Below are 12,661 nucleotides of genomic sequence, written 5' to 3'. Positions count from 1 at the left end.
ACTGTCATTATTTTTTGTTGACTTTTTTGCGCTGACAATGCGCACTTAAACATAAACAACATTTCGATCGTATCAATGCTCATAAGTCGGACCCCACATGGTCTGAAATGAAATCAAGCGTACGGAAAAAATGCATGAATACATTGTCAATAGCATAGCATAGATGGTAGGATCCTATAGACCGTGTGCGCTCGTGAAGGACGGAACATACGCAATGCGGCAAAATTAGAAATACGTTGTAACATTTCTGACAACCTACCAAAAACGACTTACGTAATTTAATTCGGTTATTTGTTACCCACCGTAAACCATACTAAATTTATGGTGGGAAATTAAAAAAATGTGAGACTGTGACAAGGACAAACAATAATAACGCGTGAATGTGGATCACTTGCTATGGAGGCTTGCATGGATTGCTTGGTAGGTAGGTATTAAATTGTATTGGTAGGTTTTTTTTAATGTTCATAATAAAACGTAGTGATTATATGCTCTTTGGTTCATAAAGGCTTAGGTTTACGAACCCGATTACTAAGCTTACGCTGTCCTCTTGTCTATCAGCGGACTCAATCTCAAGAACAAGAAGCGTATCATGGTCGTGTTTTTGTCACTTGTCATATCATGCGTCACGTTCGCACTTACGTATTTGTTAGAACGTGACAGGTAGGGTGACAAATGATAGACAGCCGACCATCTTAGCCCTGCTGGTTTAGATAAGTTCTCATTTAGATATCGTAAGTATGTCGTATAATTGACAGAAGCAGCTCGATTCGGGCAACCAATGTCACTTTGATGTTAGAAATATCGTAGATAGTTCGTACTGGGATCGCAGCGGAATAGAAATAAACGTCAATTTTAACATGTCGTTTAGTTATCGATTTTTTAAAGATCTTTTCAAGGTCTTAAACGTGTCTTAATCATTCTTCGAATCGGGCCATGTGTTTGTCCCGAAATAAAATAAAATGAAAACCTATTCGCGCATCCGAAATAGTAGATTGTTAATGATGAAGACACTCAAATCATAATTTCAGCCTCGGACTATTCTCACTGCGTTCGAGCGCCAAACTACTTCGACTGAAATGGTGCCTTTCACCCGAGTTAAACACTTTACTTTTCATTTCGAATACGAGGAAACTAAAATATACGTTTTTAAAAGACATGACTGAGTACATATAGGTTTATGCTTTTATAGTATTTCATGAGGGTACTTTCAATTAAAAAGTATCGTTATTTATGGAATGGATAGCTAACTATCATTGTTCAAAAGTACAATCACATAAAGTTACTCATTAGTAACATAGGCCATGGTATCTTTAGTTTAGTACTGTACAGAGTACCTTTTGGTGTAAAGTGTTTGATCCCAGCTATAAGTAAGGGCAATCCACATTACCTTTGACTATATCGAATAGCAAACTCATGCAAAAAAAGTTCTCATCACATACCGCTTACAACTACTCTCAATATACATACGCACGTACTAATATTTGATGACCGGTTTGGCCTAGTGGGTAGTGACCCTGCGTATGACTCTCTCCCTTAAGAGGCTGTCAAAAGCTAAAGCGCGCACACTGTCTAATTGTATCGGAGTAAATGAGATAGCACTGTCGCATGTTACTGGGCCTGGGCAAGGGAATAATAAGAAAATTATTTAAATAAAAAAAAGTGGATTATTAGTGTAATATTTCACTCGTTAGCGGTTTAGATATAAATGTTTTGAAATTGAGATTTTAATTGCAGACCCATAAGTCAAAACAATAAAGACATAGAATCGTTTAATTGTGATTTTAAGACCTATCTTTGCAATTATTTTCTATCGAGCCGATTTCGTTCAATCATGTATCGAGTACAACCACGGTCTTTGAAATATAATTAATATGAACATATATTTTACTTACTTGACTAAAACAAATAGTCTTTCTTAAAAAACTGTTTAAGTAACATCAATTTCAAGGACAATGGGTGTTGACAGCCCCTTAAACTAACGCGGAGCGCTAATTCAAATGACAGTTAATAAGCTCCTTAAATTATTCATCAGTTTAAAAAATCCCTACTTATCAACATTCATGGTCACCCTCACCCTACTTCACGACCCACGTGACTTAATTGCAATGTAAACAACGTAATGATATGTTTTTTTTTAAGAAGCATAAATGTCTGCGAACAATGCTATTAAGCTTAGAATAAATTTAAAAGTGGAAAAATTACTGTCTTGAGTGAGACTTGAACTCCAGACTTGATCCAGAGGCCGTGAGTTCAAGTCTCACCCAAGACAGTAATATTTCCATTTTTAAATTTATTCTAAGCGTAATGTTATGACTTATGAAATTTGTCAATATTATTAGGGTTTCCGTAGCCAAATGGCAAAAAACGGAGCCCTTATGGATTCGTTACGTCTGTCTGTCTGTCCGTCCGTATATTATACACTAAGTCTCTCTAAACACTTGTAATGTTGTAAAACGCATGTTAGTCTTAAGTATTAAGTGGTATTAGGTAGGTATATGTTCTTCGTGAGATACGTATATGGAAGCATCTGTATCTAAGGACATTTATGATATTTAAGTCTTTTTTTGTTCATGCCATGTATGTTTTCTGTGTTATCTCCTCAATAAATAAATAAATAAAATAAATTATGTCACAGCCACTTTTTTCCGAAACTATAAGAACTATACTGGGTAAGTAGATATATTCTGTGAACCGCATTAAGATTTCACATAAAAATAGAAAAAAAAAAATGTTGGGGGTTCTCCATACTTAGAACTGAAACTCAATTTTTTTTTTCATCAAGCCCATACGTGTGGGTATACGTATCTATGGATAGGTCTTCAAAAATGATATTGAGGTTTCTAATTTTTTTTTTTCTGCCACACTTGGTATGCAAAACTTACACTAATATAATTTTATTTTAAACTGAATATTTTGCGCGGCAGACACTTCCAAAGTGGTAAAATGTGTCCCCGTAACTTCTAAAATAAGAGAATGATAAAACTAAAAAAACATTAAGCTGGCGGCTTCCTCGCACAACATATCAGTATTGCGATACGAGGAAATGCCGCCAGCATCCTTGGTCCCATGCCTCAAGGGCCTATTATAGATATAAGCTAGGGTGAAGGCACCAATCATGGACATGTTAAGCGCACTAAATTAGAATTTCGTTTAAAAATGGGATGTTTTTTGACGATACAAAAATGGTGATTTTTTTTTCGGCACTCAAATACATGAGGAATATTGAAACAAAACTGAAAATCCTGTATGTTTAATATATAATTAATAAAAAATATATAAATTGAAATTTACGAAATCACCATTGATGGACATCAAAAATTCAGTAATGGACACCCAGTCATGGACATGGACCCAATTATGAACATCCATTATTGGACACTTTTGTATTGAACACATAAATGAAACAAATGATGTCACAAATCAACTTTTATTATTAGGTAACGCTATTTGAACTTTCAACATGATCAGTCTTAGATTTCCAAGTTATACTATCAGACTTTCAATCAACCATCTGGTTTTCAGTAATTTTTAAACATTTATTGAGGCTTTGCCTCTTTGCCAGCAGCTGCAGCTTAGAATTGGTAACACACTAATCAACTGAGATCTATCAGGCAAGAAATTAGAATCTTAGCAATATAATAATCATAAAGCACAATATAAAATATTAAAAAAACTATCAAAAAAGCTTAATATCTTGTTAGGCATGCTATTGTACCTACGGACGTTTGACAATATAATCAAAAGAAGTATCACATTTCAGCAGAACTCGGCCTGCTTTTGGTGACAAAAAAAATGCGCTTTCGTCGGTATTAAATATCCGGCTAGGGTCATCTAAAACATCTTTTAAACCTACACCTTCTATGTATGTCGTTATTTCATTAAACCATTTGCGTATGCCTTCTTCGGTAACGTCATCCCTCGACTTCGAAAGATTTTGTGCTGTTTTTTCTGTTATATCTGGATGACGTTTTAAAAATGAGGAAAACCACTTTTTTCCAGGTTTGTTATTTGTAAAAGGATTGGCCTTCCCTTGATCTAATATAATTTTTTGCACGCTCTCTGTTAATAATTGTCTATTTATGGGAAAGTGCTTTTCACTCATTGCGACCAACCATTTTACCAGAATGTCCTCTTCTTCTGCCGTAAGGATAGTTTGAGGCCCCATAGCACAAACTGCAGGACTTTTGCCTGTCACCTTGTTGTGCAAGGTTATTCGAGGAACCCCAAACCGGAGGGCAGCTATGCTTATAGTTTCTCCCATCCTTACAGCATCCAATGCTCTCCCCATTTGTTCGGGGGTATAATTTTTCTTCGGTGCCATCTAAGAAGAAACAAAGAACCCAATTATGAACAACTAAAAATACCCAGTTATGGACATCGTCCATTATTGGAAAATAAAGAGCAGTCACAAAATCAACTCAACCCAAATGTTTAGTGCAACGAATTAAATAATTTAATACAATAAACTAAAAAAGTAAAAAAAAACTTAAGCATGGACACTTGTCCATTACTGAATTTCCTAAAATATCGAATCCAGTAATGAACAAACCCCACAAAAAAGTTATTGCTGTGATTGGACATATTCAATTTAGCTCAAATTACTTGCTATATAGTATTATTCAGTAAAAATAACATCAAATCTCATTACAACACAACACAAGATAACACCATGCAAAAATATGTACTCACCTCCTTAACGATTTCAATAATAAAAACGGATTTTTATTACCACCGCGCGTAACGAATTTTGACTTCGCAGCCATCTAAGAACAAAATGGCCGATTTTGGTGACGTGTGTCAAAATGACAGCTCAAACGTCTATTGGTTATGCTTTAGTGTTGCCAGTTAAAAAATGTCGGGACAGTTGCTTAATAAATTCGATCAACGAAAAAAATGTCCATAATTGGTGCCGTGTCCATTACTGGTGCCGTCACCCTAAGTGACCTGCCTTTACCATAGATGGATTTAATAGCAACAGTAGTACCAACTGAACCAATCAATAAGAACAAAACAGCAAGCCCACGCTGTAATAGCTGTTATTTGTCTATCTTATGATGAACCGGTCAATCGATCCATATTGATAATGTCGATACTTGATGAGTCTATTATTTTTGGGAACTAGAATATTGACCCCATATTTTTATAACTGTATCATAACCTTATGAGTCACGGACTAAATCTAGAGAAATAAAATTAAGCCATTAGTCGAGATAGATTAATTTGTGTTGTTGATTAACGCCTGATAAAGAATGTGTTACTCTATCAATACAATAACATTCCGCCAAGTCGTTATCTATCTGTTATCGAGACCGTAACCTACCTATTTACAATTTATCGAACAACAAATAAGGCTTTTAATGGTAATTATAATGAAAATGTAATAAGTAGTACTCATTTTGAGCAAAACAAGTTATTAAATGTTTAAACAAGTTATTTTATCGGTTAACCTTGCTAAAAGCGCCTAGTATCCACAGCAGCTGACCAAAGAATTAAAAAAATATATATTGACGTTTGACAAAGTGCCAATCCAATTGTCATTATTATCATGTCAAAATCCGAAGACTTTCTCGTTGTTCAAAGTATTTGTAAATAATAATAGAACTCAATATCGAATAATAACAATGAGTCTGCCATTAAGGGAGACTTATTTGAAGTATAAAGTGTGTGTTATTTGCAACGTTCCACAGTCACAGGCGCCAGGAGTTCTATACGCCAAGTTTCCTCAGAGTGTCAATCGGTATGTTTTGTATTTCGTTTTACTTGTATGTCCCGTAGCAAAGGATAATTCTTGGTAGGTTTCCATCGTTTTAATAATTAACTACTATTATTTTAAGTCTTTAAATCTATATAAAGAGGTTTACTTCCTTGTGCAGAAGAATGTGTTTTCACAATTTACAAGTTACATTAAAATGTTTTATTATTTATTATGTTTGGGTATGTTGTATTTGTATTGCCAAAGGCTACATTTTCATTCATATTCAATGATGCATAAACCTCCAAGTGTACCCTTAGTCATTAACATATATTAGGTTATATATACAAACAAATTATTAATAGTAAGTTACTGATTTAATTTTCAGATGTCGGAAATGGATAAGAATGATAGGTGATGTAAAACTCCTCCAGCTATCCCTAAAGAAGCTCCAGTACCGCTTTGTCTGTGGCAACCACTTCATGCCCCACTACTTCACTAAGAGCGGGAAGCATTTGACCAAAGATGCAGTGCCAACAGTGTTCCCACATACTATCAAGCCACTGAAGAGAGACGTGGTCAATTTGTTTCCCATGCTTATGAATAGGACTAATAATAAGGTTTTACTTAGTAAGTGAAATAATTCTCCAGAAGCACTACTATATATAAGTGTTATATAAAAATAGATACATCCGCCTCAACAACTTGATCACTTTTTCTTTAGTGTATGATATCTATTTCAGTTTATAAAATTATGTCATTTCAACTGCAATATATGTATGTAATATGATAAGGCTGTCTGACCAACAGTGAGGAAGCCACTGGTAACAACCAGGGATCGGAACCGGTTTTTTGCAAAAACATCGAAATAACCATATATTTCGGTTTATTTTATACTCTAAATGTAGGACTTAGTTGTATTTTCAGATAACGACTTCGTATTATTAGATTGCCTAATTAGAAATGAAGTAATTAACAAAGAACGAAAAAATACCGTTTTCGTTCCCATACAAAAAATACCGGTTTCCGATCCCTGGTAACAACAACTTTTTTTATAAGACGCATGGGTGTGTCACCTTTTAGTCCAACACTAATCTCTCCATGACATTTAACTTCAACTGAAAAAGTCGCTTATAAATAATATATTACTTTTATACAGTATGTTACAACAAGCAATTTGCTCTCTGATAGACCTAAAAATTAGTCGGGAGTATAATTAAATATTATTATTTAAACTCCCCACTCCCGAGACACGAAAAGAAAAGTGTCTAGAAGTTATTTACCTACATACCATGTAGAATATGTAGATGAAGATCTTGTACTAATAAATGATAATTGCTCACCGTTCTCACTGCTGTGAAAACTTTAAATAAGAAAACGCTTATTACTTCTTAAGTTGCTGCTGATTATCACTAATTGGCATTATTAAGCTTTAGTGTTCTTTTTGCTTACGTAATTGCGTCCAAAAGTTATCTATAAGCAACTTGATATTGTTTGATTATTTATCCTTACTTTAATTTGTATGGGGAATGTTCTCGCTTGAGAATATTCCCTGTAGCAAACGCAGAACATTCTTGACAACAGCACAACTCTACTTATGAGTACATTTATATAGTGTGCGTTAAAAATAAAGTTTATTAATGTACTTACTGACAGCATGTTGACTGGCAGGGCCCTTGTGGGCTCAACATGTTAAGGGTGAATCAACTTTTTCTTGTCACCGTTTGCCATGGTTACGGACTCCTGGGTCACTCTTTAAACCCTGGTTTTACAGCATTTAAATTAATCAAACATGTATTTTTGTGGTTATTATAAGCACTTTCCACATTGGGCCATCTACCAACCAAAATATTATAATGTGATACAAGAGTATTATCGGCTGGCCGATGAGACAGAATAACAAAAATAAATAGTTGATTAACCCCCTTCTGAAATCCGGACAGTTTTGTTTTTGAATTAGGAACATTGAGTTAAATAATTATTGTTCAAAATTGATTGTGGAATATGTACAAAAATTTGTATTAGGGGTTACAGAAGGATAACTCTACTTCTAGTACTGTCAGTGTACATGTTAAACTATGTTTTTTATCAAATTATTGTATCTAATTTCAGAATGTACACAGAGGATTGTGCCCATAAAAAACCCAGCCTTAGAAACCCCCGATTCCACAAGATATGAATACTTAGATGATGAGTTTCAAGAACACATGGACCCAGGTAAAAAACCTTTCATAAAATTTTTGAACTCGGTATAACACATCATTGTAAAGTAAGCTAAAGATTGATGCATATTGAATAATATAGATCGTGTCATTCACGAAGACGCGTGCCTGGACTCGTATTGTGATGTTATTAAAGGTTAGATTTGACAAATCTGCGCGTCATCGTGGACGGCACGAACTATAATGCGATTTTGATTTAACCCTTTATCCCTTTAAACGCCATAGCTATACACTCCTTTGTGAACTTCATTGCATTGCATGAAGGTTAATATTCAATTGTGTGCATCTTTGGCAAAAAAGGACATGTTCAAAATTTCAAAACAAAATTTTCGCGTTTCCTATACGCACTAAGCGTAATAAAAAGAAGCACAAATATCGAAAGCGCTCGCTCCGCATATTACGCCTATGCCTACGCTTGGCTTCGGTATGGAGTGATTCTTTGGGGACATAGCGTAAACGCTCACGAAATGTTTGTTGAACAAAAAGATGCCGGACCCCAGGCTCCCATGAGCCGTAGCAAAATGCCGGGAAAACGCGAGGAAAAAGAAGAAGATTGTGGTCATTATTTTTTTGGCGTAAGGTGTTGAAGACAACTAGAGTCCGACCAAGCTAAGTTGGCAGCGATTTTGATTCATAATAATATGCAGCGGACTCTAGTGGTCTTCAACACCTTACGCCAAAAAAATAATGACCACAATCTTCTTCTTCTTCCTCGCGTTTTCCCGGCAATTTGGCTAAGGCTCATGGGAGCCTGGGGTCCGCTTGACAACTAATCCCAAGATTTGGCGTAGGCACTAGTTTTTACGAAAGCGACTGCCATCTGACCTTCCAACCCAGAAGTTAAACTAGGCCTTGTTAGGATTAGTCCGGTTTCCTCACGACGTTTTCCTTCACCGAAAAGCGACTGGTAAATATCAAATGTTATTTCGTACATAAGTTCCGAAAAACTCATTGGTACGTGCCGGGGTTTGAACCCGCGACCTCCGGATTGCAAGTCGCACGCTCTTACCGCTACCGCCACCAGCGCTTCAAATAATGACCACAATATCTACTTATTTAAATATAATGTCTCAAGGAAAAATTTAATATGAATTTTCTTAATAATTCAGATGCTCCAGAAGTCTCAGAACCTTTAATAACGATAAAACAAGAAGCACTGGACCCAGATCTTCAAGGTAATATTTTCGTAACTTTTCTAATGGCCTAATTATTTTAATTCTTTTTCGTCACACTTGCTCGAAAAAGATCTTATGCAGGTGTACTGAAGGACAGAGGCCTATATTGTTCCCGCGGGAGTTATGGATTGTGAAAAAAAAGCTATAACTGCCTAGAGAGTTATAGCTTTTTCTTTTAATTCTTTCACTAATTCATACGAACCATGTAAGTTTACTTTTAAAATAATGACGTTTATAATTTAATATTTTTGATTATGTTTAAAATTATTTAATTTGATTAATTTATTCGATACCTAACCTGTCAAGAAAATACAAAATGGCGGACGAATGTTTGATTCTTCTTCAGTCGGTCCCTCAATGCTGAGGATCGTGACATCATGTCATTCCGAATGTTTGATATGTCACCGTATTTAAGAATTATTTTGCATAAAAATTAGTTTTTTTCTTTACAAGTGTGATGAAAAACATTGTTTGTAACTCCGGGGGTAAGAATATTGCAAACTCGGGTCTTTAATTCCCTCCAGCCTGCAGCGGTCGGGAATAACCACCCTCGTATCCAAAATTTCACTTACCCCCTTCTTTGCCCAATGTACTAGACTAGGGGACGGACTGAAAATCAGCGCTGCGCAGTCAATTTGTAATAAAATGGCTGACGCAGCGTATGCTGAGTCCGTTCCTTTTGCCGCGCATGCCTATTTTTTTATTTTTTTTTTAAGTTAAACATTGTATTTTGTGTGGCAATAAATGGTTTCTTATTCTTACTATTTTTTACTATCAGGCAAAAGAGCGATTTTTACAAGCTTATATACTACAGATACGAGTATGTACATATGTTAATTTGTATAGATTGTGTCATTCACGATGACGCGTGCCTCGACTCGTAATGTCATGTTATTAAAGGTTAGATTTGACAAATCTGCGCGTCATCGTGGATGACACCAACTATAGCGTGGGTTAAATCATGGCAGCTAAATTTAACCCACTTCCCGATTTCCGATTGAGCTGAAATTTTGCATACATATGTAAATCAGATGACAATGCAATATTAGGTTGACATGGAGCTGATCTGATGATGGAGGTGGCCATAGGAACTCCGTGATGAAACCACGCAACCTAATTGTGTTTCGGGTTTCTAGAATTGTTTGGGGTTTGTAGAACAGTCAGCGACAAAAAAAATCATTTTTGTTATTATGGTATGTACAAGGCAGTTTAGATTTTTGTAGAATTGCCATGTACTATTTATTTGAAACTGCGAAAAAATGTTTCTTTACAGAATGTCTACCAAAGATAATCCCGATCCTACACCACAGCCTGCCGCCCAACTCGCAGACCACGGAAATCTACACCATCAACAAAGACCGCCAGGTCATACCCATCACCACCAAAGTGCTTAACGATGGCAAAGGTACCTCACTGCGTGAACCTCAAAATTACATACTAGAGATGGGCGGAATATGAATATTTGGCCGAATATTCGGTGCAGGTCTTACCAAACCGAGCGTCCGTTCAAATTACCCGGTTCATGTGTCTCGTTCTAGTAAACCATTTGGAAACGCTTCAATTACTTTAGCAGCCAAAGGTGAATCGCTTCCTATGCAATTCACTAGAAGCAAATAGGGCAAAACGCAAAAACTCGAAAAAGAATACACTCCAAATAATCAAAAAATCCAATGGATTCAACATGCGTTAAAATGACATTGGAAAACATTCCGAATATGCCGAATACCGAATAATTACCGAATATTTGGCCCATCTCTATTACAAACTATTTTAACACACATATTAACATTTTCATTTTGTTACAACAACAGCGTTGCAATTTGCCTTACTAGTCAAAACCTTTCCCTATTTCACACATTGCTGGACCCAATGTACAATTAGTTTGTTTGTATATCATTTTGGTTATTGTTTTTGTGTTGTTGTTGTTTTTTTATTTTTTCTTAGTCCTATGTATGTGTGCATTATTTTATTTTTAAATTTTAAATTGTTAATTAAAGTACAAACAAAATAACTCTATTTTTATTGCAGAATGTATTATTGAGTTATCACAGAAGAAGATACCTGTGGTCCCCAAAGGCAAGTAATTTATTTCTGGATTGTTGTTAAAAATATTGTTCCGCTCCATGAAACAACCATCTAAAATAACTTTACTTTTGTTTTCAGAGCCGAAAGTGATACCCGTCAGTAACAAAGTGTTGTCAAACATTCTGAAGAAAGGTATGTTTATCTATAATCAATACAATAGGTACAGTCAGCATCAAAAGTAGCGGATGAAACAACGCGCCAAAAGTATCTGATATTCTGGATAACTTTTCCAAATATAGATAAATTTCTAAAATTCGCGCTCAAAAGTATATCTTTTACAGTCTTAGTTGTTCTATATTAAAGACATCACTTTTTGTTAAACTGTTACAGAACGGTAGATACTTATGAAACGTTATTTGATCCGCTACTTTTGATGCTGACTGTACTATTATTATGTAAAAAGGAGATTTGATTCTTAACCCTTTGAAAGCCTACATGCGTGCGCGGTACATCGTCGTGAACGTCGCCATGCACGAAGGTTGATATGAAGTTGATTATTTTTTTACCTACGGTTTACATATTTTTTACAGATGTCTTTGTGAAGATAGAACCAATCGATTGCAACTCTAGGAGTAAGTATATGTTTTATTCGTATTCTATTACACATTTTGATAACAATGTTTAAAAACTCAACAACCGAAAATATACCTGCAATTTTTATAGCCACTACACCTTATTTGCAAAAATATCAATTTCCGTCGTAATTGGGTGGCCTTGATTATGGCGTCTGCCTCGAACGCAGAAGACTCTAGTCCAGCAGGCACTGGAGGCCTTGGTCACTTTATTTTCGTATAAGACATCCATTTCAGTTGAAAATATATATTTTATTAATTCCAGCGAAATCAAAAAGAAAACTACAAAGAGAAGAGGAATTGGAACGCAAAATCCTAAAACTACAGCGCAGGAACAAGCAACTAAAACGGATACTAAAAAACATCTGCTTAGTAGACGAAATTGAATCCCCTAACATAAAGAAGGTTATAGAAAAGGCTATACACAATAAACAATTGAAAGAAGGCATTAATGAGTTCACACACGAGAAGCAGATGGCAGCCGCCATTTTGAAAAGGGCTTTAAGTGCATATCATTATTTGAGCTGTTTGATGCCTTTACCTAGTGTGTGTGCGTTAGAGAAGATAGCTAAAGGAGTTCCTTCTACAAGTAAAACTACTAAGTGTAGACATTTGTTATAAAAATAGCTAAAATCGTGATGGAATGTTCTTTAAGTGCGAAAGTGTATTGTTTAATCGGTGATGTGAGAATATATTAACACACATTTTTACCATTTTTGGTGCAAAAATCGATATGTTGGTTGTAAAATGAATAAATGTAATTTATAATATTTCGTTGCCTTTTATATTAGTAGGTACATAGTTATTGACATAATTAAGTACATTAGAATGTTTGTTGTAAAATTTTGGAGATTGTCTAATAATATATGATAACAGATTTAGATAAATATACGATAAAGACTAAGCCAAATCAAA

The 12,661-nt window shown here is 35.2% G+C and overlaps 1 protein-coding gene and 1 long non-coding RNA gene across 2 annotated transcripts; one reads left to right on the top strand and one right to left on the bottom strand.

Annotated features, from left to right (window-relative positions):
• Positions 1-3,413: 3,413 nt before the first annotated feature.
• Positions 3,414-4,935, bottom strand: LOC133518777 (uncharacterized). The gene is made up of 2 exons (XR_009799526.1): positions 4,690-4,935; positions 3,414-4,321 (listed from the first exon to the last, which is right to left on the bottom strand). It is a non-coding gene; the product is annotated as an uncharacterized LOC133518777 (long non-coding RNA).
• Positions 4,936-5,131: 196 nt separating this feature from the next.
• On the top strand, positions 5,132-12,516 carry LOC133518773 (uncharacterized). Its single transcript, XM_061852459.1, has 9 exons — positions 5,132-5,737; positions 6,081-6,322; positions 7,805-7,909; positions 9,024-9,089; positions 10,363-10,494; positions 11,118-11,165; positions 11,253-11,306; positions 11,705-11,746; positions 12,012-12,516. The coding sequence occupies exons 1-9, from the start codon at positions 5,622-5,624 to the stop codon at positions 12,365-12,367; spliced, it is 1,161 nt and encodes a 386-aa protein (XP_061708443.1). The 5' UTR covers positions 5,132-5,621; the 3' UTR covers positions 12,368-12,516.
• The last annotated feature ends 145 nt before the right edge of the window (positions 12,517-12,661 follow it).

Source organism: Cydia pomonella, chromosome 6, assembly GCF_033807575.1.
Source record: "Cydia pomonella isolate Wapato2018A chromosome 6, ilCydPomo1, whole genome shotgun sequence".
NCBI lineage: Eukaryota > Metazoa > Arthropoda > Insecta > Lepidoptera > Tortricidae > Cydia > Cydia pomonella.
Note: the sequence above shows the minus strand (reverse complement) of the source record. Positions and strands in the feature narration are given on the sequence as shown.

Excerpts from the sequence above, each read along its gene's own strand:
- LOC133518773 (XM_061852459.1), top strand. The coding sequence starts at position 5,622 with ATGAGTCTGCCATTAAGGGAGACTTATTTGAAGTATAAAGTGTGTGTT. Across the intron at positions 6,323-7,804 it reads TAATAATAAGGTTTTACTTA|AATGTACACAGAGGATTGTG; the intron begins GTAAGTGAAATA and ends ATCTAATTTCAG. Across the intron at positions 7,910-9,023 it reads TCAAGAACACATGGACCCAG|ATGCTCCAGAAGTCTCAGAA; the intron begins GTAAAAAACCTT and ends TTAATAATTCAG.